This window comes from Pelophylax lessonae, assembly GCF_965119305.1.
Source record: "Pelophylax lessonae genome assembly, chromosome: 8".
Lineage (NCBI taxonomy): Eukaryota > Metazoa > Chordata > Amphibia > Anura > Ranidae > Pelophylax > Pelophylax lessonae.
In genome coordinates this window covers 224,934,291-224,960,062 of record NC_138775.1, presented here as the reverse complement: position 1 = coordinate 224,960,062, position 25,772 = coordinate 224,934,291, and the positions used below count along the sequence as shown (strand labels likewise).

The following is a 25,772-nucleotide window of genomic DNA, read 5'->3' as shown; positions in this document are numbered from 1 at the left end:
GATGAGGTCTACTTATTGTCCAATAAGGAGGGCTGGAGGTTAAGAGATCATAAAAAACTTAGACGATAAACCAGAAATATGAATTGCCCAATTAGTAACTATGTGGGTCACTTATCCAGTACTGAAGTGGGCAAAAACAAGTGTAAATTATAGATCGGTTGCCCAGAATTACAAATCCTTTGGCAAGCGAAACAGTAAACATACATACTGTATTTAAATTGTGTATTTGCCTGGAGTTTCACTTTAAATTCTTTGGGAACCCCTGATTCAAACCATCTAAGATCTACAGGCCCACCAAACTCTCCTGGACATAACCTGGGGAATTCTCTTTCTTGGCGGGTAGAAGCCATATCGAGACTCTCCCAGGGATAATCGAGTGAAGATGGTTTGAAAACTAGGAGTTCCAATAGGAGCTTTCACTACTGAAATGAAGAAATCTCAGGAGCCACACAGTGATAGTACAAGAAAAATACTAGTTCTGGGTGGCTTGACCTTTAAATACCAGTGTTACATTAAGTTAAGCTCTGCACCTTTTCTGTACACTAAATGCCATAGTGATGAGAATGTGTCACTATGACATACTTTAAGTTCCCCCTTGTCCATTGCAAGAATCCTCCTCACATTAGGCCAAGTCTCTTTAGCTCTGCTTTAACGTTTTCATGGTGCTCTGGTTTCCAGTTTGTCATCAGAGGTAGTCGTGGTGGGCCCAAATCTATTCCTGATATCAGAGACATTATGTTTTTAAAATCTGGTAAACCCCAACCTGCAAAGAAATAAAAATACAATCAAACATTTTAGAATACAATTAGCACTGGTCTGACATTATCAATGAGATTTCTTATTGGTTGTTACGGTTTACTACCCTTTGCACTGTAATGTAATGAATATCAGGACTATCCATTTTGTTTGGCACTTCTTGACAAATAGGGGTAGAGTTACTAAAACTGGTGCACCCACAATCTGTGCAGCTGCGCATTATAGCCTCCAGGTTATCGCCTCCGTTCACATCGGCGCAATTTGACTTGCGATATGACAGGTCAATTTGCATGTCAAATCACAGCCTATTGCCGGCATTGGCACCACCCCAATCAGTGCGACGCTGACTTTTTCAGCGTCGCACTAATTTCCAAAAGTAGTTCCTGCACTACTTTTGGCAACTTGGGGGGGGGGGGGGGGGGGGATTCAATAGACATCTGCGCATGAACCCACACTTATGTCTTTGAAATCGCCCCTGAAGTTGGACTGAAGTGCGGCTTTGAAAGTGCGAATTCAGATGAAGTTGCATGATTTCAAAGCCGCATTCAATGTGAACGAGGGCTTATTGTCAAAAGCTTAATTGAATGAGCTGAAGTTAGAAGTTGATTGGTTACCACACACAGTTGCACCAGTTTTAGTCTCAGTCAGCAGAACCGTTGCTCATTACTCTATGTAAGCAATGATGTTGGAGTACCAATGGTTTTCATTGGCTTTACTAAGCAGCAGTGCTCATTTCGACGATGAAAATATTTTTGTCCTAGTTTTCGTCAGCTGAATGTTTTTGTTTTCAGTGATGAAAACTAAAATGAAAACTAAAATTTGAATTAGGTCAATTGATGAAAATCTATTCCAATTTTCGCCAATGAACGAAAAACGGAACGAAAATGTGAGGGAGGGAAATTTACCCACCTGATCTTCCGCTTTCCTTGGAGCTCCGCCTGTCTGCTAAAGCCCAAGTCCCCCCCCCCCCCCCCGACTCTATTGGCAAACTGTATTGGCTGAGAGACACAGGCTCCCATCAATCCTTTCTCTTTCCTATGCGGTTCCACAGATTACTCTCATTCATACTATTACAATTCTCTTTTGCACCCTTTGCTGGCCTTTTCTAAATCTGCAACACAATTCTCTCGCCCCCGTGGGTGCAGCTAAACTGAGTGCAGTCCTATGACGTTGTCTCAGAACAAGGGCTGCCTTGCTTCGCCGTCATTTGTCCATACGGCGGGCGGGAGGCGATTAAACCTGTATTGCACTACTACATAACAATAAGTAGGGGGGCATCTATTAAGCTACTTATTATTTAATTTTGGTAATATATTGAGGTATTATGTGCAATGGCATTACAGCCAACAGAGTTTACAGTTTTTTGTTTTTTTTTATATTTTAAAGTTGCACTTCTGTTTGTCAAAAGGCTATTTTTTTTGTTTATGAAACTTGATTTTATTTACAAAGACATTATATATCACAATGGCTAAATATATATGTCTGTAGTGCATGTTCAAACCTTAAGAGCCGGTTCACACTACCGCGACCAGAAAGTCGCCCCGTGACTTTGAAGAGACTTGTTTAGAGACTTGTTTAGAGACTTGTGCACTACTTTGAAGAGACAGGCGACTTTGTCTGTGGGGAATGCCTGGCTAATCTCTTTCTTCTTCCTGGAAAGTCTGATAACAAGTCTCTTCAATTAAGATAAGGAGACGACTCCCATTGAAGTATATGGGACAAGTCAGATCACAGGTCGCCTCAAAGTAGTACAGGACCCTTTTCTGAAGTTGGAGCGACTTCAGTAGTGCCAATTAAGACGGCACTGATTGATTAACATTGCTTTTGTTATGTCAAGCGACCTGGGGCGACACAAGTCGTCTCACAAGTCGTGCTAGTGTGAATGGGCTCTAATACCATAAGGCCCCATTCACACTGGGGCGATCCGACTTCCCGGGGCAACCTCACAGGTCAAGGCGCGCTGCTCGCAACGCGACCTCGGAGCGGCCGGCACGGACTTCATAACATTGAAGTCAATGCAGGTCGCTCCAGGTCGCCTCAAAGAAGCTCCGGACCCTTTTTCTAAGTCGGAGCGACTTGTGTCGCTCCTATTAGAACTAAAATGTTCTGAAGATTTTAGTCGACTAAACTACGACTAAAACAAGTCAGATGACTAAAATACACTGTTAAAAAAATTAAGGGAATGCTTTTTAATTTAGAGTATAGCACCAAGTCAATTAAACGCCTGCGATATTGATCTGGTCAGTTAAGTAGCAGAGGGGGTTGTTAACCACTTAAGCCCCGGAAGATTTTACCCCCTTCCTCTTGGTGGCGAGAGTATGCAGCCAGTTGCTGGAGGATGAAGGAATTGATACCATTGAATAGCCCCCACGCTTGCCTGACCTAACTACAATAAAACACCTCAGGAGCTCAGTGATGCCCTGGTCCGGATCTGGGAGGAAATACCCTGAAACGCCATCCGTCATCTCATTAGGAGCATGCTCAGACACTGTCACGCATGCATACAAGCACGAGGGGGCCATACAAACTACTGAGTATCATTGAGTTGCTGCAATGAAATTTCAGCAAAATGGACAAGCCTACTGCATCATTTTTTCACTTTGATTTTCAGGGTATCTTTAAATTCATAATTTGGAATGGAAATGATCATTTTAATTTCCATCAAATGATGTGGCATCCTTTCCTTTCTAACAAATTACTCATTCCATATCAGTATAAATACACTGTATCCAGCATGATATTTTTCACCATTGAGATCTGATGTGTTTTCACAGTGTTCCTTTAATTTTTTTTAAACCGTGTACATCTAAAATTAAAAATAGCATTTAGTCAAAAGATTGACTAAAACGAAATTGAAGTTTGTCGTCAAAATTAACACTGCTTAGCAGGCCACTACCTACCGCCTACGTTCACATATGTGCGGCCGCGTGTTCACAGTATGGGGTCCGATGAGTCCCTGTTCACCGGTGCAGGTGTGAATCAGGTACCCAATTTTTGCCTGAATTCTTACCTGAACCGGACTCAGACGCCAGGACTCTTTTGGAATGTGACCGCGGCCGCCTTGAGCCAGTGCAAGCCGGCTTCATTGAGAGTCGGGCGAATAGGATGCGGGGAAACCCGCATTCAGTTTGCACATGAATGAACCCGGCCTCAGAAAGCATTGCACAGGATACCTGTTGGGGGGTTGGCATACTTCACAGATGCCTATTAAACACACACAGCATTTTAACCAAAACCTGTCATGCAAGAATCATGCAGGCTGTCACTGTTGACCATGCCTTATGAAACTGCTAGTTACATAGCGGTCATGCTCATGCAATGACTTCAATACTTCCTGAATAACTAACCTGGAACAAGAAATTCTGGCACTCATTTTACAGCAAGCACGTTTTCGGTCCGACTCAAAATATTGATGACACAGCCAGGCAGCAAGCATTTTTAGTAGAACCCCCCCACACATCTTAACCACTTGCCGACCGACTATGTACGGCGGCGGTCAGCCCCTCCCTGGCAAAGTGACGTACCGGTACGTCACTAGCCTGGGAGCGAATAGGGGGTGAGCGCGCGCCGCCGGAGGCGCGCTCCCGCCCCCGCTCGTACCCGAAGAAGCCAGTGCGTGTTACCGGCGGACCCGATAACCGCCGGTCACTCGCGATCGTTGGGTAGAGAGGGAGAAAGGCAGGCGGCTAATGTAAACAAAGCCACCTGTCACTCTCCCCTGTGTAAAAGCACAGATCACTCGGTCCTGCTATGTAGGACTGTTGATCTGTGCTGTTACACAAACAGCCACATCCAATGACAGTAAGAAACACGCCCCTAGGGACACACTTAACCCCTCCCTCTCCAATAAAGTTAACCCCTTCCCTCCCAGTGTCATTTTTACAGTAACAGTGCATATGTATAGCACTGATTACTGTAGTAATGTCACTGGTACCCCCAAAAGTGTCAGTCAAGGGTCCGATCTGTCCGTCGCAGTCCCGCAAAAAAAAAAAATAAAAAATCGCAGATCGCCGCCATTACTCGTTAAAAAAAAAAAAAAAAAAAAAAGACAAAAATCTTTCCCTTAGCTAGTAAACGCAATAACTTTTGCGCAAACCAATCAAAATACGCTTTTTGCGATTTTTTTTACCAAACATATGTAACAGAAAACAAATTGGCCAAAAATTTTCAAAAAATTTTGATTTATACATTTTTTGGGGGGGAATTTCATGTTAAAAAATATTGTTATTTTTGCAAAATTGTCGCTCTTTTTTTGTTTATAGCGCATGATAAAAAAAAAAAAAAAAAAAAAAAAAAAAATCGCACAGGCGATCAAATACCACCAAAAGAAAGCTCTGTTTGTGGGAAAAAAAGGACGTAAATTTCATTTGGGTACAGCGTCGCACGACCGCGCAATTGTCCATTAAAGTCACGCAGTGCCGAATCGCAAAATAGGCCCTGGTCAGGAAGGGGGTAAAATCATCCGGGGCTTAAGTGGTTAAGGTCAATTTAAGAGGCCTGTAAGTGTGTAGACACTGCACTGCGGTGGAAAAGCTGCAGGGGCTCTTTGAACCCTCAGATTGCTGGCACCGAGAACTAGAAACTAGAGTCACTGCCATGTTCATCAGATATTTTGTTTACAAGAACTGATTTCATACACAAAACAACACAGTTACATATTACCAATTAGAATAGTCTTAGGGTCCTTTCACACGGCCTCTCCATGTGAAAGGTCTGCTGCGGGACTTTTTTTTTTTTTTCCACGGAGCGGATGACATTTGTGTCTTCCGCTCCGTGTGCCCGCATATCATCCCATCCGTTTGAGGATGATATGCGGACATAATGTAAGTATATGGCACTGCGGATGTCAGCGGATGACACCGCTGACATCCGATTTTCCTTCCTTTCCGTTTTTTACACGGAAGAAAAAATGGGATTCTGTTCCATTCGAAAAAACGGAACAGAACTGAAAGGAGGAAAATCGGATGTCAGCGGATGGTACTCCGCTGACATCCGCAGTGCCATTAACTTACATTATGTCCGCAAATCATCCGCAAACGGATGGGATGATTTGCGGACACACGGAGCGGCCATGTGAAAGGACCCTTACTTTTTTTTTGGGGGGGGGGGGGGGGGGCATTTTACTGACAAAATTTAAGGTGGCAAGCTTGTGCTTCTAAACAATCAACAGAACATTAGGTACCAGCTAAGCTATAAATGTCAAAGCCCAAAAATGACTTACCCAAGGCAAAAACAAAAGCCAAAAAGTCCTGTGTTTTACACTGTCAAAACAACAAAAGTACAGATGAGCAAGAATTTCAGAATAAGGTGCATGCTATGAGAGAGAAAAACAAACATAAAAAGTAAAGTACCTGAATTTCCCGGGCCTTTTGTAAATTGCCCTCTTCAAATGCCGCCAGCATTTTATTAGTGGTAGAACCCAAGTAGTTGTAAGTGCTGTTGAGAAATGTTTTTTTGGTTATATTATTACTAGCCAGCTTCACAAGCAACTCAAATTATTTTCTCATTCAGACAGATTACAAATCTCTAAAGGCTTGGACATGAACATCATGCACTGGGTAAAAAAAACACCAAAGCTCTATGAATAGAGGCTGGGTAGCAATAGCAAGGCGAGTCATTCTGCAGACAAAAGAATAAAAACATGAAAAGTACTAAACACAAAAAAAACTATAGAAATCACCTGCGTTATACACTGGAGTGTGACTATGATCCAGCCAGAACTCAGTGGGTCTACAATTGCAGCTTTCAAATCAACAAACTTAAAACTTTCAGCTACATAAAAAGGTAGTATACATTTTTTTTTTGGATGTGCACAAACAGCATAACTCATTGATGCACACAAATACCAGCAGTAGGTTTAAAAAACGCCATAACAATCCTACGGAAAAAGGTGAAAACCAAATCCAAACTTCACGTAATATTACTTCTGGTCCATATTGAAAGCAAGAGCGCACTGTACCGGCCGTACACGCAGCAAGTTTATTTTCTGCAACCAATTCACTCGATTCTGCCATCAACACAGTGTTGATGCAGGAATCCTTCCTGCTGAGCCATTTCCTTATCTTGGTGGTCGAAGCTGTCCATGCCGGGAGAAGACAGTGATTATTTCTAGCGGCTATAGCAGCCACTAGCGATACTCACAGGTAAAACCCAGCATGCTTCATTCAGCCTGCCCTTACATGGTTCAAATTTATTTGAAATGTGTATGGCCTGCCTTATCTAGCATTTGAGTGCCAACAGAGTGCATAAACTCTTGCGAGTAAAAGACTACTTTTTTGTGAACAGTAGTCAAAAACTAAACCTTATTTCCCCTGATACTATTTGTCCCATACCAAGCACAGCTGGGTCCAACTATTCCCAAACCAATCTGCCTCTGCACTGCATCAAGACAGAAGACAGACAGAAAAAAGCAAAGGTAGGTTGCAGGAGGACTGGAGGAAGAAGTGCTTGATACAGATGTTTATTATTAGACCAGCATTACACAGCTTTAGGCTGGCTATGCACAGATGGCTGAACAAAAACAGCAAACATTTTCCTGCATACAAACTATACAGAACCAATGGACAAGTCCCCCCCCTGCTGGGCTCTTGTACTCTGACAGCTGCTAGCAGTGGCTGACAGAATACCCAAACAGCAGCTGCAACTCACTGGAAGCAGCTGCTGTTGTTCACAAGTTTCCACCTGTTCCTCTGATTTTTGAATTGAACAACATTGAGCAGGAGGGGGCCTATGTCGCAAAATATCATAAACTGTACAAAATTCACATAGTATATGGCCAGCTTTACTCTTGCTTAGCTTAAGGTCTTATGCACACTGGATGTTTTGCTATCCCTCCTAGACCTCTTGCCTCCTGGCAGCGGTGTTTTGGGAGAAAAACACGTTTGGCGCCTGTAAATGAGTGTAATTCCTTTGGGCTCGTCAAGCACTTGGGCGTTAATTCATTTAATTGGCCAGAATAATATTTTATTCTGGCCATTGAAATTAACCAATCCTCAAGCAACGAGCCTAGCTTTACACGCGTTAAGACATATTTACAGGTGGCAAGCATTTTTTTCTGCCAAAAAACGCTGCCGCTCCTGGAGGTGCTGGCAGAAGGGTTTTTTTTTCTGCCTCTAAACGCCTATGTGTGCATGGACACATAGGCTAACAAGCATTGGCATTTAGAGGCAGGGAAAAAAAAAAAACATACAAACGCCAGATGACCCTAAGAGCAGCAGAAAAAAATTTCAATGTGCACTAAACCTAATACCTATTTCACACAGGCTTAATGTCGGGATATTACATTAAAACCGGCTGGCATTCGGCCCATGTGTGCATCAGCTGGTCCAACAGAAGCCGGCTACTTCTGCTGGACAAGCATGCTGGAAAACCAGAAGCCTACCAGCTCCTAATTAGCGCCTTCAGCCATTAGCTGAGAGCACTGATCGGAGTATTCTGGCGAGGGGGGGCGTCCCCCTGTCAGAACACAATAGCTCAGCACTGTTCTAATGTCAGATCATTAGTACATGGGCTCTGACTGGAGGAGTCATTTTACTATTAGTGTGTACCAGGCTTTAGTGAAAAATGTTTGGGTGGAGTTCTGTAACCACATAATGGTCAATAGTTATGCAAAAAGAGGTATTTTCATACCATAACAAAAAGTTTTGTTTACCTGCCAACAGCTCCACGTGCACCAAACACTAGACCTCCTAAGAGTTGCTGTACGAAAAAAAAAAACAAAAAAAAGGTTACAAAAGCTGCCATCTACATAAAAATAACACCAGAAAAAAAAAAACACACACAACAGACAACAAAACAATAACACACCTCATCTACACCATAGAAAAAATCAAGCTCCTGATACTCGTGGATACACAGGCTGAAATCCATCAGATTGACATCAGAAAATTTTACCCCTCGGAATGATGGGATCTGAAGCTGCATCTTGCCCACCAGATTTCTCATTTGATCTGTGTAGGACAAAAACAGGATAAGAATTGAAGGAAAGTGCATCTGTATGGGGCCATAGGGGCTGAAAAAATGCATCTGTCACCTATACAAAATGATCCATAAGATCGAAACAGACATGGGAACTTTTTTATCCTAAGTAGTGTGGTGCGCAAAAACAAAACACCAAAGTGTATAAAAAAAACAAAACAAAACAAAAAAGAGCATGTGAACAAACACAAAAAAAGTGCATTGGAGTGTGCCATATATTCCCTTACCAAAAGGGAGAGGACCCTTCCCTGACTCCTCGGGGGGTGCTCAAGACTCCTGATGGAGGCAAGGCACAATCCGGTCCACCTAGCCAAAAGGCCCGGCAGAGCCTTCTCATCATGGTCAAACCAACAAGTACTAAGTGGGGAGGTCTCTGTCTGTCTAAACATAATTGTCCCATGATTAGGAGGAGGTGGCTCATTACTAAACTCACTCTCCTATTTCTGCCACAGGCACAAGCAGATGTGTCATTGAGAGAGATGGCTGGTGCGACATCTTCCAATCTTCTACCATATTACCTCTGTGCTGTGACTTGCCACAGGGTTCGCCTTGGCTTTGCTGAAAGTTGAGATCACGTACCTTCAATAACAGCCTCCTTCCCTTTTCTTTCAAAGAAACAGGAACAACCGGTATGTTTTTGTGCAGAAATTTGTAGTACGTTAGAAGAAGTATGTGATAAAGAGCACCTCTGACACCTTGAAATGTTGATTAATAATCTCTACGTAACCCTTGTATTGCCTGATCCTTGCGATCAGTGCTGAAATCTGTCACACCACTACATAAATGTGCAAGGCCATCTTTTGTTTACACAAGGAAACTGCAGAGCCCTATATACTGCCCAGTCTAATTCTGCTATTCTAGCAGTAAAATGATGTGCGTTACACTATACACAAGCACTAAGACAGGAACAGGCCCATTATGCTGCAGGTCCAGCCAACATGAACACTGACTTTTAACTGGCCACTGCAGCAGAGGATGAAAATGCAATTGATTTGGGGTTGCCCTAAAAACACAGACGTTTAAAGAGCTACAAAAGCCACTTATACAAGTAGAGGGGCATTAGGCAAATTTGATAAAGTGTGGGGCAGATGGCTCTCCACCACTACTGTCTCCGATTGAAAGACTACATATTTGTACTTCCTAGTAACAACAATTGTATAGGTTTTTCCACTTGCTTTGGTATTGCTAAGGTTTAAGATGCTGAGTTGTTGGTGAGGTTTGTAGACCCTTACCTGAGGTATGGTCATCTTTATAACTTTATTTCAATTGTATCTTTCCTTATGTTATTCTTTATGTAAAGATTGGTCGGGGGGGGGGGGGGGGGGTCAGGGGACATGCATAGATGGGCTATCTATAAAAGGTTCTGCTCCAGGTAAGGATTGCACTTACTTTTCACGGGCCTATCTTCTTTTATACTGCTGCCTTCTGCTAGGGGGCAGGTATTTTCTCATTTTTAAATGGCTTAGCCTGTTAATTTAATTACATTTTTTTTTCTTTAGAATTGTTCTTTTGTATGTAATGCTGAAAATCTTCAATAAAAAACAAAAAACGTAACCAAAAAAAGAAAAAAAGAGCTACAATAAAGCTTTATGTTCCAGTCTGCAACCACTCTGAAACATCCATTCTCATTTACTGCACTTTCCTCTCATACTTACAGTTCACCCCAGATAAACTTGGAATGTGATAGTAGTAGAAGGGAATACTGGGTGCAACAGCTGCCACTTCTTTAAGGTAAAGGACTAAAGCATCTAGAAAGTAAAAATTGAAATCGCAAATCAACATACAAAGTAAATCAATTCGCGAATGAGTAATACAAATGCTAGCCACACATGCGACTTAAAATTTGAGCCATTGGTGGCCCTGTTGGTGCCACCTGGCTGATAACTGATCAAAAAATTGAGGGTTCCAGGTGGAAAATTATCAGCCAAATAGTGACTTCCTCTTATCAGACGCATTCACTGTTTGTATTTAAACAGGTACTGGAAGCAGCAGGTGCACATTCCTCCATGTACGCTGTTTAGAAATCTTGCCATGTAGGCTAGCCTTAAGCTGGCCACAGATGGATGGAAAATCAGCTGCTTCAGACAAATTCTTTCTGACCCATCTACAGCCATTTCTGCTAGAAGTCAATCTAATGATCAGCTTCTCTTGAACAGTAATGTCTGACATTTTTCATATGATTAGTGCTGCAGCGCTAATCAGTGTATTCTGACAGTGGAGGAGTCCCGCTGTCAGAATACAATAACACAGCGGGGAGGATTCCTTCATCCACCTCAAAATGTGTGGATGGGGGAATCCGTCCAGTTTTTTTTTTTTCTTCAATTTTTCAAGAATTCAATTATTACCAGCTCTGCTTCTCAAACCACTTAGGGTGGGAATAGAACTCTTGTGTAAGACAGGAGTACGGTAAGTTAGAAGGCTACATGCCTAGCCTGCATTTTATTGAAATTTACTGCCATTCAGAAGATGGATAACAACAAGTATAGGGATTTAGGTCCACTGAATACAGGAAAAAAGACTTTTAGATTAACATACACATTTTGTCTACCTATAACCTGCAATTTCATCAATGATAAACCCAGGAAGAGTGGGTCATAGCACAGAGCACCCTATGTACATGGACATACACTCAGTGTCAGTGCCTGCTTTAGAAGACAAATCTACTTTTTAATTACAAATGACTATACATGATTTATGTATTGAGCTACAGACACGATTCGGACAAGAGGTTCTTGTTTCAACAAAACAGATTGATAACCAACTGGGAGTGGAATAACAGTTGGTGGCAGATGTAGCTGTTCCAGCATCAAATAAACTGCCAACCAGGTATTTAGTCTACAGCAGGGCTTGACAAAATTTGTTTTGAATCTAGGAGCCAGCTAAAAAAGTTAGGAGCCAGTTTTTCTTAAACTAACAAATCTTACAGGTGGAACATGTAACATGTTCTCGAAGGTGAACTTCTTTAACCCTTTTGCTTCCAGAGTCGTTTTTGTGCATGTTAAAGAAAATCATTTTACGCCTGAAACCCCAATCATTATATATCTTCTGAAAGCAGACACCCTAGAGAATAAAAGAGTGGAAGTTCCAATTTTTTAGGTCACACAATATTACTGAAAATGTTTAAAAAAAAAAAAAAAAACACACACTAAAAATAACATTTTAGGGGGCATGAAATCACAATAAATTACCCAGTTTTTTGGTAAAATAGAAAAGCCAAGGTTGCACAGAGTAAATAGATACCCAACAGTACCCTATATTTTTCATAGGCGATGCTTTAAAAGCCCTCTCTAAGTCATCAGTTTAGCGTTACGAAGGAGGTCTGGTGCTAGAATTATTGCTCTCATTCCGGCATGCAGGAGATATGTAACGTGTATCGCAATATACATTTTCACGCACTTTAATTTTTAGGTGCATATAAATGTTGGGGTAGAGGGCTTGAAATTTTGTCTTTTTTGGGGGGCCGATTGTGTGTGCTTGGGTATACCTTTCATTTTTTACAATCCAAAAAATGTTTTTTTTCCCCATCACATAGGGGACAAAGTCCCCTATATGATAATTTTTTTTTTTTTTGGTGACAGGTTCCCTTTAATGAGACATTCACCCTGCATGTCTCCCCTGTGCTCCACTGAATGTATTGCAATGCACATCGTACTGCACAACATTCTTTCCCAGCCTTAATGGCCGTGGTAACTGTCATCGGGGACCCAGAAATTACTTAACACATCATTTCCAGGTAACTAGAAGGGGAGGAGAGGACATGTGTCCATTCCCCTCCTTCCCCCTCTACCTGGTGGCACCCGCTATGCTGATGCTGGGCCTGCAGATGGGCAAACGGACCCCTTAATAGCAGGGGGGGGATCATTTCCTGGCAGCCCAGGTGCCAGGTCGAAACTTCCTGCCGCAATGCCAACCTGCCGCCTGGGGTTTGTCGAGCCATGGATGGTCTTCAGAGTAATAGAGAAAGATTTTTAAAATAATTCAATAAATCATAAGTTCTAGATGTGAAAATATCTTTAATAGAGAAGATCAGAAGAGAATGAATTGTAAGATTGATTCAAGTTTACATGGGTTGCTATGTGAATCCTACAGCAACCCAAATCATTCTTTAAAACCGTACTGATGAAAGCAATATAACTTGTAAATATGGATCCAAGGAACCACGTGGCACACATACAAAGACATTACTTTATTTACCTTGGCTGGATGGCTTGATAAAAGAAGGACTCACAGAACTAATTGCATCAGCTCCACAAGAAGCCGCGTGAGCAGCCTAAACGAATGAAAAAAATGAAAGATGGCCACAATGTTAGCAACTAGAGCACTGTCCAGCTGGTCATACACTAGTATATTTTCATACGAAAATTTTCAGTACATTCACTGGCTTGATAAAGATTGTTCAAAACTATTTAACTTGCTTTAACATTCGATTTTGAAACGAAAGGGCTTTACCAAACAAAAACCACATATACTGTTAGAAATTTGCTTGATCGAGAAAAAATTCCATCCTGCTTTGAATTCTCTTGTCACTGAAGTCAAAAGCCAATGACGATTTGATCTTGTCAATTAGAAAATCCCCTCATTTCAGGCCTCGAAGTGGAGCCATGCAAATCATTCCTTTATGCCTCAACAGCCAGAATTACATCCAGAACTGCTGGTGTATAGTGCAAATATGGCAAAATATTATAGAACCATTTATTTCAAGCTGCATACAGCTGTCTGTTTTTTTTTCTGCAATCGTCAGTGCAGTTTATGGAAACTGTGGCTTTGAAGAAGCAGAGTTTGGGACCAAAAGACCATATAACCATACAGGTTATGGCTAGAACGGGCTAAGGGAATAAAAAAAAAAACCCTCCAGCCATGGAAGGAGCAATGCAATTCAATCCTTTATGCCACAACAGCTCAAATGGTATAAACCAACTACTACTGAACAGAAATTGTTTACAACTTTGGACAATGTATGTGTATGGCCAGCTCCAGCAATGACTAGTCCCTCAGTCTATGGCACATTCATTTTAAGAAAGGGAACTGCCAACCATTTAAAGACTTTGGCCCCAAGCCCTGGACCCTGTGCCCCCTCAAGCTTCTTGTCTAAAGAGAAGTCCTCTGTGGTTGATAGGCTTGTCCCTTTCCAATTTCCAAAGCAAAATACCTGAGTAAAAAGGCTCTGGAGGAAGCAGCCATGCAAATGACCTAGATAGGTACGCTAAACTGTGAGTACCATCAGAAGACAAAGATCGGGTTTAACATAGCCAGACCCAAATATAATTTGCAAGATCTAAAATGCCACATCCCTATAGGTAATCAAGTGCCTTCAAACATAGTAGTATCAAAAATTGGGACATTGGTTCTATGTTCAAAAATCTTATTTTATTAACTCATCTAAAATGATATTTTTACATAACTTACATACTTTTCAGCCAGCCAGTGTGTTTACCACCATCTATTATATATTAGGGGTGGTGGTAAAAACACTGACTGGCCGAAAAGTGATTACTGACAGATTGTTATTCTACCTAGATTGTTTGTTGTACAAATTGTGTATCAATGGCTCCTGAGGAAGTGAACTACGTCCAGAAAATGCATTGAGCCTTCAATGCTGGCCATACACGTATAGATTTTAATTAGGTAATCTTCGTTTAAAGAAAATGTTTGATTTTTTTAATCGTTGGTGGGATTAGGGACTGCAGTGAAGGGAAAATTCAAAGGAGCAGAAAGGAAAACGTTTCTTGATCTAATGAATTTTCAGGCAGTGTATGTGGTTATCACTCGGAAATTGCAGTCATTTTAAAATTAAATGTTAAAAGAAAAAAGACAAAATTTTGGAACGACATTTGTCCATTCAGCAAATGTTCAAAGTATTTTTATACGAATGTTCGTACGAACATTCTCGTCCAAAAATCTATACATGTATGGCCAGCATTAGACCATCATGTGTGGACAAGATACATCATACTGTCAATTTTGACCTTTATGGTGGTGTATAATGTTATGGAAATTATTTTATGCAAAAAATTCAATATTTTAGATTAATAAAATAAGATTTTTTCAATATACAGAACAAATGTGCCTCAAAAGTCCTATTTGTTGATACCATGTTTCAAGGCGCTAGATTAACACCGCCAGGTTTTCTTTTAGGCTAAAGAACATGTCAGCACTATATAAATATAAAGTATACTGAAGATAATTGAAGATAACAAAATACCATAATAATAATAATAACAAGTCTTGTACTGGGTGGGAGAATTTTATTCCAATACAAAATTTTTCTACTAACAGAACAGAAACCAAAAAGATTTACATCAAAGATCAAATATAAAATAAAACTCACTAAATCCTTTGCGTCTTCTAGGCTGAGACAACCAACATGTACTATCACATTATCCATTCTGGAAAAGGAAAAAAAAAATAATCTACCAATATCCTTAAAAAAAAAAAAAAAAACTGCCAATTTTGTTTAAAACAAAATAATGAAATTGTATCTGGTATATCATCACTTAACCAAAACTCATACATTTTTTCGATTGATAAAAGCAGAATTGGACAACTCATATATAATTCAGTTTCCAGTCCGCACTATCTTGACGTCTAGCACAGACCTTGTAGGCCTGGACCCTATAGGATGCATAGTGTACACCCACCACACCTTTCATTGATATAAGTGCAGTACAAAGAAAGGTAAAGCCTCTGTACACACTGCAAGTTTTTTTTTGTTCAACTAGATTGCTTTACCAACACAAAAGATATTTTGTAAAGAGATCTTTCCCGCTGTTCTATTGTATTCTAACAGGGGGATTTCAATTCCCCCCTTCCCACCAGAATACACTGCATTTTCAGCATGAACCCTCAATAAAAGCTGGCTTCTGTCGGACAGACAGCTGTACACACTGACCGAAAATTGTCTAGTTCCTGCTGAATGTAAAATCTATAATTCCCCAAGTTTATTCTAGCAGTCAGCTTGTATGTTTAACCCTGGGCAATAAAAAAATATTCCTTGCAGTCAGTGGGCTTTGCCCACACTACAAGGGTTAATTGCTTGTTTATGTGTAGGGAACAATAAAAGTTAATATTCTTACCCGATTGTTCCCCGCAGCTTCTTCACTCTTGTACCCTAGTGGTCTAGGGTCCTGATGTCAACAAGAACAGAGTTTTCCTGTGGAAGCTAAAAATCACTGTAGTAGGCACTGCTACTACAGTGACCTCCGCCAGCTTATGGGTCACATGCTGACTGGTTGTACTGATGTTTACTGGACACAGGAGTTTGCTCAGCACAGCTGCGCTTTGCATTTTATTAATCAATGCAAAATCTTACATGAATGGATGAGGTGGAGATTGTGAAGTCAGTACCCCGCCATCTCCACCCTTGTCCAGAGAATTATTTTCATTCATTGAGAAAATGCAAAGTGTTCCCTTAACTTCCCTGGCGGTATGATTCTTTAGGATTTTAGGTGCTGAAAGCGGTACCGTTATTTTGCATGTAATTCTTAAGAATGAGCAGCCCAAACCAACTATTTACATATGATTTTTTTTTACTGTGCGTTCTTCTTTATAACATCTCGGGTATGATAAAGTTTGAAACACAAAATTATAAATTATAATATAATAAAAAACTATAAATAAGTTAATGTATGTATGTATGTATGTATATACATAAAAAGTACAGTAAAACTGCAGGAAAGGGCACTGGGGGGCAAACTAACTAATGTGATTATTTTTATTTTGCATTGTATCAGTGTGTTTTACATTTGAATTTGACGCCAGTTCCACCCCCCTGCGAACGTCACGTCGCAGGAGACGGAAGCCGGGGGACGGAGAGGATCGGGAGGAAGATCTGCCGCTAGACACCGCTGGGATACATCGCTGGATCCCGGTGACAAGGTAAGTAACCCCGCTTTCAGGATCCAGCGATGCTTCTGGCGGTACCCCGAGTGTGGCTCGGGGTTACCGCTTTTGGCTCTGAAATTTAACCCCGAGCCACGCTCAGGAATACCGCTAAGAAGGTTAATGGCATCTGTGCCAAATGAATAACCTTCTGTGTTAGGGACACAGAGGTGCCTTCTATAGTGATTTCCAGATTCCACGAAACCAACCAGGTATGGCACGTACATACTAATATTGGTCAGGCTGGACCAATTTACCTATATATAATTCCCATACCTAAACTTAGATTTAAAGCCATGGAAACTGTGCTTCCATTGTCAAAGTTTACAAGATAGATTATCAGCCAACATTTATCCTGCAGATACATCAACTCCCTGGCCCCTGGATTTAGCCCTCTCATTTAATGGAAGAGATACCATTTTGATGGGGTACTTACTTGCCTCTTGCATGCTTCACCCATTCTTCAGTCAGCCTCTTCCTCTCCTGTACACTCAATGACATTCCCTCTCCGGTTGTCCCATTTACTGCATAAAAAACATGGAAACACAAATGATCATAACCTTAGTTTATAAAGCGTATTCAACAAGCACTGGTTTTCCCGTTTTCTGTTTTAAAATTGATCACGTGGTAAATCAAACAAGTTATTCATTGATAAATTAGGATAACTAAATGTTTTATAGTTCCCTAAAGTGACATGGTATTGGACACTATAATAGGTCAATCTAAGGCATTTTTTTTTTTTTAAATAGCTGAACTCTGTTAAAGGATAGGTTTACCATTTGCAACATGTTACAGGGGAGTAACATGTAACTTGTTACTGATGCAGCAGCCCCTGCAACCCCCCCCCCCCCAATCCCTTTATTGTGACAGTGGGCCAAGGATCTTCTCCCTGCACCCGCTGTCACTATTTGAAAAGACAGTTGCTGTGCGGGGCTCCGCCCTCCTGCCAACATCGTTCATTCACAGTGTTCTGTGAAGGGGAAAACTACAACTACCGTCAGCCGCTGACAGCTTGTAGTTCTCAATGAACTATCAGGGTGCGAATGAGCTCTCTAGGTATTTTAGGATGCTTCCTGCCATTTAGTAACTGCCTGCCCATACGAGGTATGGCAGACAGCTACACTTACAGTCTGCAGGAGCCTGAGATTGCACCCGTGATCTGCTGATTGTGGGTACAATGCTTTACAGGCGCCTAATAAAAAAAAAAAATAATAAAAATGCATATTTTTTAACTTTCAAAAATAGTTTTTTTTTTTTTTTTTTTTACAAAAAGGTGAACTTAACCTTTAAGCACTTCAAGACCAGATAATTTCACCCCCATCCTTACTAGGCCATTTTTCAGCTTTCAGCGCTGTCACAATTTGAATGACAGTAACTCATACAACGCTGTACCCAAAATTACATTTTTATCATTTTAGGAGATGGATAGAGCTTTCTTTTGGTGGTATTGAATCACCACTGGGCTTTAAAATATTTTGCTGTATAAAACAATAAAAAAAACCCCCAAAAAAAAACAGAACATTTAAAAAACCAAAAAACGTGTTCACAAGGTTGTCATTTTTAGGCTCCATGTACACGGGACGCTGGAAATGGCCGTTTAGGAGCAGTTGGGCGTTTTTTTCAGAAGCCCCTGAACCCATCTACATTTTATCTTATCTGTCCATGTACACCAGGTCGTTTACAGTCATTTGCAGGCAGTTGCGTTCAGGGACTGTTTTTAGAACGCAATTATTTGCGTTCGAATGTGTGTTTCCCGGCGTTTCAAACGCACAAACGCGTCTGAACGCGATGCCCCGCGTTTAGCTTTCGCGTTTTTCCATTTTAAAGGGGAACAATTTTTTTGACCTCTAGGAACGCTTCTAAACGCAAACGCCCGCAAACGCTGCTAAACGCCCGCTAAACGCGGGTACAAACGCGACTGAACGGACGTTTCAAACGTCCTAAAAATTCCAGCATTCAAAGGGACTTTTAACAACGTCCCGTGTACATGGAGCCTAACAGGTTATTTCCCACACACAGCAAATGCATACTTCAAAGTCTCAGTGTTCATTGCTTTTTGATCCATAATTATTTCAATATTATACAATTCCCCACATGAATCCGCCACTAGTTACACCAGCCTCTCACCTTGACATTTGCAATAGGTCCATAAGCAATAGGTCAGGATGTGCTTTCCCCTTTAAGGGGAGCATGCATATTGGGTGGCTTTTAACACCTTTCTACTAAAATCATATATCACTCTGTATCCTTCACACTTTCCTTGTTCTCCTTGGCCTCTAATGTTATCTCCAGGTATACCAGAACTAGTTCCTATATATGGCTTGTTACTCTTTCCTACAACAGCTGCTCGGAAGAAGAAGAAAAAAAAAAAGCAGTACTTTCTGCTTAAAATATCACTAATTGTTTTAAAATATGCACTCTTATTTCAAGGTATGATGTGATGACATTAGCTCCATCCTAACATGCTGTCACCCACATGATTTCTTCAGAGGGTACTGGGAGTAATGGCTCCCAAAACCCTTAGAGGAGATTACATTGGCATGACGCAATGTATTAGGACAAGCAAAAGATGTCATCATGTTGTACCATGAAGCAAGAGTTTCTTTTGCCTAAAGGATGAGTGCTGAGCTTTATTCTTAAGGGAGAAGTGTACATGCTTTCACCTGTAGTGCACCAGTGTTGAGGGGGGGGTGTAAGAGGGAAGATATATGTGTGTTGTATAATTTACTATCACAGTAGTAAATTATAGTGTCGTAAATGATTGTCATTGTTTACTACTGTCTTCAATCCCTTTCTGTCTCAAAAATGAGACTTCATGGGCCTATTTAAACCCCTGATATTTCAATAAAGCACCCCCTCCTCCTTATATTGCAATTAAACATTAAAAAAAAAAAAATAATAATAATAATAATAATAATAATAAAATTGTACAAAGAAAAAAAAAAAAACACTTTGTAAAAAAAAATCTGACTAAGATTTCTAATCAGATTAAAAAGCCACACCCAATGTGCAGCATAATTTAGCCACACCCACTGTGTGCTATGTGCGCCGCAGGTCATCATCGCCTTTGTAGGGGCTCCAGTGCATTACTTTGCCCAGGGGCCCATGATGCTGTTAAGGTGACACTGCCCATGAGAGGCTCTTGGTACCCTTTATTGGGTCGCAAGCTTTAAGTCTCCAGCCCCTCTGCATGTCACCGAGCTTGGTGTCCCTCCACGCAGGCCTGCCACATTAATGTTGCATCAAAAAGATGGCTGCCATCTTTAAACCTGGGGGCCCATGATCTCCTATTGCCCGGGTACCCCATGAGTTGTCAGTCCGCCCCTGGTCAGTTCACACCATGCCCACACAAAAACGCGCTGTGCATTCCTGTGCAATTTACATGTGGTTCTGTGTGGTGAGATTTCAGCCCATTCAAGTAGTGGATACACTTAAAAACGCACTGTAGCCATGCAATCCGGTACAGGCAGGTATGGGCAATCTCACTTCATTTGAGACTTGCGTTTGGGGTGTCATTAACTTTCTATTGATACCCGCTGCAGATCAGTGGGTTCCTGTGCGATTCATGTATAAGCATGGTGATAACTGGCCCTTAAAAGTATTTGTGAAGTCAAACCCCCCCCCCCCCCCCCTATTTTGAACAGAGGGGGTATGAATAATGCCAATGTCAGATTTTTGCCATCTCTTCCCCCATTGGGAAGATTTCTCTTCATTTCCTGTCCTGTAGACACACCAAGGTGGGGAGATACCCTCTTGGACAGTTGTCACCAGAACAAAATGTCCCCATAGGAAGAGTTTCCATGTACTAGTGACAACTCAAAAGGTTTTATATACATAATTTGAGGGTAATTGAACTTTGATGGTTGTTTTTTAGTAAAGCAAAAGATCAGCCTCTCAACCTTTTCAACACAGAGGAACCCTTGAACTACATTTCTTGTCTCGGGGAACCCCTGCTAAAAATGAAAAATCTACAACTCATGACACATTAGTGTGACAATCAGTGGGAAGAATGCTCCTTACTCTTGTCATCATTGGGAAGAATTGCACATTAGTGTGATGGTCAGTGGGAAGAATGCTCCTTACTCTTGTCATCATTGGGAAGAATTAACCCCTTACAGATAGCTAAAAGGAACAATGGTGTCATTGGGAGCTTATCTGAGAGACAGAAATTGCCCATTGCTCAAGGAACCCCTAGCAACCTCAGGATGAACCCTAAGGTTCCACGGAACCCTGGTTGAGAAACCCTGCAATAGATGATACTTCCAGAACTCATTAATGGCAATAATGGTAGGACAAGTATGTAACACAAAAAAAAAAGACAACAGACAGGCTCACCAAATATATTCTTAACATTTTGCTTCTTGACCAGATAATCCACATATTCCTGGATAACAGGGAGGTTGATGGCATTGCTGAAAGCAGAGAAGATAAATTATCCCAAATATTTATTTGTACAGTCATTAATAGTGGTCAGAAATTAATGTTGAGACAATCATCACTTCGACTACACAGGTCTACAGGAACTTGGCTACAAAAAAACCCAACAAATAAATGATGTGATTTCATATTCACCTGCTTGTCATTGGAGTGAAGGTCGCAGCTACAAGGCCCTTCAGCTTTTTCCCAGCTAGATCCATGACCCTGTGTATAAAAAAAAAAGCAAAAAAACAACAAATTAGCACAATCTTCTACTGGGGCTCATTCTTGAAGTAGATATATATGGTCATTTACATTCCAGCACATCTTTGGCACAAGACAAACAATGAAGGCGAAGAGTAGAACAAAACTACAGTGGGGAATCCTTGCAATTAGTGACTTCAAGAGCTAGTCTAAAAAATACACATTAAATTTTCTAAAGATTACATGAATTTTCAATGCATGGATTTAACTCAAATGAAGGAAACTATCAGAGGTTATTCTCATACACTGTATACAGTGATAAAAAAGCAAAAAAAAAAAATAAAAACAAAAAAAAAATAACTACTGTGCAAATGTCTCAGCATTTGTACAGCTGTCAAAAATAATCTCTGTAATAATGTGCACTTTAGGTGTGAAATGCCATTTTCTATTAATTTCCTATGATCGTCCGCTTCATCTAGTGGTTATGAGGTATTTTTCTGGTCGCCATATTTCAGGAAAATACCACATTATGGCCACTAGATGAGCTGGCAATCATAAGAAGTAAACAAAAAAAAATGCCACACACAGTGCCTTGAAAAAGTATTCATACGCCTTGAAATTTAAAAAAAATGGATTTTACGGTCAAAAATCCCATTTTACTGGAATTTTAGGTGATTGACCAACACAAAGTGGCACATCATTGTGAAGTGAAAGGAAAATGATAAATGGTTTTCAAATTTTTTTACAAATAAATATGTGAAAAGCGTGGTGTGCATTTGTATTCAGCCCCCTGAGTCAATACTTTGTAGAACCACCTTTCACTGCAATTACAGCTGCAAGTCTTTTTGGGTATGTCTGTACCAACTTTGCACATGTAGAGAGTGAAATGTTTGCCCATTCTTCTTTGCAAAATAGCTCAAAACTCTGCCAGATTGGATGGAGAGTGTCTGTGAACAGCAATTTTTAAATCTTGCCACAGATTCTCAATTGAATTTAGGTCTGGACTTTGACTGGGCCATTCTAACACATTAATATGCTTTGATCTAAACCATTCCATTGCAGCTCTGGCTGTATGTTTAGGGTCTATGACATGCTGGAAGGGGAACCTCTGCCCCAGTCTCGAGTCTTTTGCAGACTCAAACAGGTTTTCTTCTAAGATGGCCCTGTATTTGGCTCCACTTATCTTCCCATCATTTCTGACCAGCTTCACCGTCCTGGCTGAAGAAAAGCATCCCAACAAAAGATGCTGCCACCACCATGTTTCACGGTGGGGATGGTGTGCGGTGTTAGTTTTCAGCCACACACAGCGTTTTGCTTTTAGGCCAAAAAGTTTAATTTTGTTCTCATACAACCAGAGCATCTTCTTCCACATTTGCTGTGTCCCCCACGTTTGCTTCTCGCACACTGCAAATGGGACTTCTTATGTCTTTCTTTCAACAATGGCCTTTTTCTTGCCACTCTTCCATAAAGGCCAGATTTGTGGAGTGTGCAGCTAATAGTTGTCCTGTGGACAAATTCTCCCACCTGAGCTGTGGATCTCTGCAGCTCCTCCAGAGTTACCATGGGCCTCTTGACTGCTTCTTCTCCGATTAATGCTCTCCTTGCCCGGCCTGTCAGTTTAGGTGGACGGCCATGTCTTGCAGTTGTGCCATACTTTTTCCATTTTCGGATAATGGATTAAACAGTGCTCCGTGAGATGTGCAAAGCTTGGGATATTTGAATTTATTTATAACCTAACCCTGCTTTAAACTTCTCCACAACTTTATCAATGACCTGTTTGGTGTGTTCCTTGGCCTTTGTGATGATGTTTGTTCACGAAGGTTCTCTAAAAAAAAAAAACTCGCAGGGCTTCACAGAACAGCTGTATTTATACAGAGATTAAATTACAAACATGTGGACTCTATTTACTAATAAGGGGACTTCAGAAGGCAATTCTAAGATCTAGTGGATACAGAGTAAAGAGGGCTGAATACAAATGCACGCCACACTTTTCAGATATTCATTTGTAAAAAAACTTGAATAGTTTATCGTTTTCCTTCCACTTCACAATGATGTGCCACTTTGTGTTAGTCTATCACATAAAAACCCAATAAAATACATTTACATTTTTTGTTGTAACATGACATGTGGAAAATTTCAAGGGGTATGAATACTTTTTAGAGGCACTGTATATAGTGATATACTGTATACATTCAAGGAGTTTATTTGCAATGGCTGTGCAAATTTTGAGACATTCCACAGCCATTTTTTTAAATAAATAAATCTAGAAGGTGATACGGCTCACTAGTGCCCATCAATCATTTCTCAGTAGGATTAACCTTTATTAAATTGCTCACTAATAATTCATCAAAGGTCAGTTTGAGTAAAACAATAAGGTAATACTACCCTTCTCCTGCACTTAGAATCCAAGCTCCCCGACCACACTCCCCACGGGACTCACAGCTGGCGTCTTGGATAGCTAAGGTCTTGCTGCCCAAAAAGGACTGGGGTAGTCCAATGGTACTAAAGGCAAAAAGAAACAAAGAAAGGGCGCACCGACCTAGCGCATTATCCTCAATAATAGGCTTTATTGATGCAACATATAAAATGGCTACTCACAAACACAGGTGAAAAATGATCAAATGAGCCACTCTGAGGAAGAGGCTGAGCCTCGAAACGCGTCAGCCGTCATCTTATCGGATTATGAACTTATATATGGACTATTCCTGACACTGGAGCAACTGAGCTTGATATGATCATTTTTCACCTGTGCTTGTGAGTAGCCATTTTACATGTTGCATCAATAAAGCCTATTATTGAGGATAATGCGCTAGGTCGGTGCGCCCTTTCTTTGTTTCTTTTTGTCTTTACATAGTAAAACATTCAGATGATACTCTAGTACCAATGCCTTTTTGTAACACTATCAGCTTCCCCTACATATTGTTCCTTGCATGATACAATATTGATTTAGCAAAAATCATCTAGGCTTTTTTTTTTTTTTTTTTTTTTTTTTATAATGTGGTTGAGGAGTCATGTGATGCGGATCAAGATTTGAAAGCACAAGAACAACTCAAACTAGTATAAATACCAAAGGTAACAAGCTGTATGAAATAATCTTCCTAAAAGGTCATTGGTATCACATATCAATGAAAGCTGAAGTGTCTGTTTCCACCAATAAATTAGTGCCTGCTTTTGGCAACTTGAGCTGCCATTTCAAAACCAAACATGTTTTACAGTGAAAAACTGCACCGCATTCCTGTGCAATTCACATATGATTCAGCACGGTGCGATTTGAGCCTATTCATTCTGCATGGGCTCAAATCGCACCAAAGAGGAGTATGCACCTTTTTTGGAGCCGCACCGCAACTGGATCACATAGTTGTTTTGCACGACTGCCTGTGCTTAGGGTGTCATTACCTATGTGCTGGCACCAGCAGCGGATGGCAGCCGGCAGTGGATGGCGAGGGCTGTGCGATTGGAATGCAGTGTGGGAAAACGTGCATGGATCGCGGCATTTCCCACAAGTGTGTGAACCTAAGCTTTTTTGGCTATACTTCCCCTGTAGTTTAGTAGACTTCCCCAGGAGTTTAGTTAGTTCTGCACTCCTGTGACCCGTTATCAGCTGACAGCGGTGTAAGCCTGCTGTTGGCTGACATTGCAGAGCCGGTCCAGGCTCTAAAAAGATCCCAACCATCTAGTCAGGATCCGCCCAGAAGCCTGGACTGACAGTTTGCTCAGCCTTCCAGTGGGCTGCTGAAAGCCAGCAGCTCCCACCCCCCTCCACAGCCCACCAGCTCCCTGCCGGCTGAGGAATGAGAGCTGACTGATAAGTTTGATTGCTCAGATCTCATTCTTAGAGGCGGCAGGGGACAGCTGCGATTGGTGCTGCAGCCATATAGGGAGGTATAGAAGCTTCTGAAGACGCCCAGTGGGAGGGGCGAAACGCGTCAAGTGGGTAAAGAGATAGAGATGGCAAACGGACAGCTGATACGAATACTGGGGCAGCGATCCTTTGGTTTACATGCTCAAACATTTTTTACTGCTGTAAGTGCATTTATGCTTTTATCTTTCAATAAAGCAAACAGTATTACGCTATGGATTATCTCTCTTCAATGGAACATATTCCATCATTACGCTGAGAGCCTTGTATACTGACACAGAGGGAAGGAGCTAGATCCATCCACCCATATACTATGCTACTTTTAATAATTTTGCTGGTGAGTGGGGACTCATGGGGGGGGGGGACAAGAGTGTCATGAGAAGACATCACTAGCACTGGCACCTTATTATTGATGGACGCTTATTTGTTTGATTGCACGTTCACTTTATGTATTATTGATTGTATTGACACTTTGTGTATTATTAGTATGTGTTATTGATTTAAGGAAGCAGCGCTAAGTTTAATAACTTTCTTTGTAATCTAGGGGATTACTATTCCCACATTTCTCTTTTAAAATAAATATCTTTTTTTTTTCTGAGCCCCTTACACCTAAGGTAGAACTATGGCCTCCCATTGAGCTGCAGCACTAAAAAGGAAAATTTGCACTTAGGCTACATTCACC

The 25,772-nt window shown here is 41.0% G+C and overlaps 1 protein-coding gene across 1 annotated transcript in view; it reads right to left on the bottom strand.

The window, feature by feature from the left end:
* Positions 1 to 306: 306 nt before the first annotated feature.
* NPL (N-acetylneuraminate pyruvate lyase) overlaps positions 307 to 25,772 on the bottom strand; it is a 44,403-nt gene continuing 18,937 nt past the window's right edge. The window contains exons 2-12 of the mRNA XM_082265599.1: positions 21,184 to 21,252; positions 20,947 to 21,023; positions 17,048 to 17,135; positions 15,062 to 15,119; positions 12,928 to 13,003; positions 10,389 to 10,481; positions 8,563 to 8,705; positions 8,408 to 8,454; positions 6,108 to 6,192; positions 5,978 to 6,017; positions 307 to 763 (exon numbers count right to left, since the gene is read on the bottom strand). Coding sequence (XP_082121725.1) covers positions 618 to 763; positions 5,978 to 6,017; positions 6,108 to 6,192; positions 8,408 to 8,454; positions 8,563 to 8,705; positions 10,389 to 10,481; positions 12,928 to 13,003; positions 15,062 to 15,119; positions 17,048 to 17,135; positions 20,947 to 21,023; positions 21,184 to 21,252 — 922 coding nt within the window. The 3' untranslated portion in view covers positions 307 to 617. The remainder of the gene's footprint in view (positions 764 to 5,977; positions 6,018 to 6,107; positions 6,193 to 8,407; positions 8,455 to 8,562; positions 8,706 to 10,388; positions 10,482 to 12,927; positions 13,004 to 15,061; positions 15,120 to 17,047; positions 17,136 to 20,946; positions 21,024 to 21,183; positions 21,253 to 25,772) is intronic.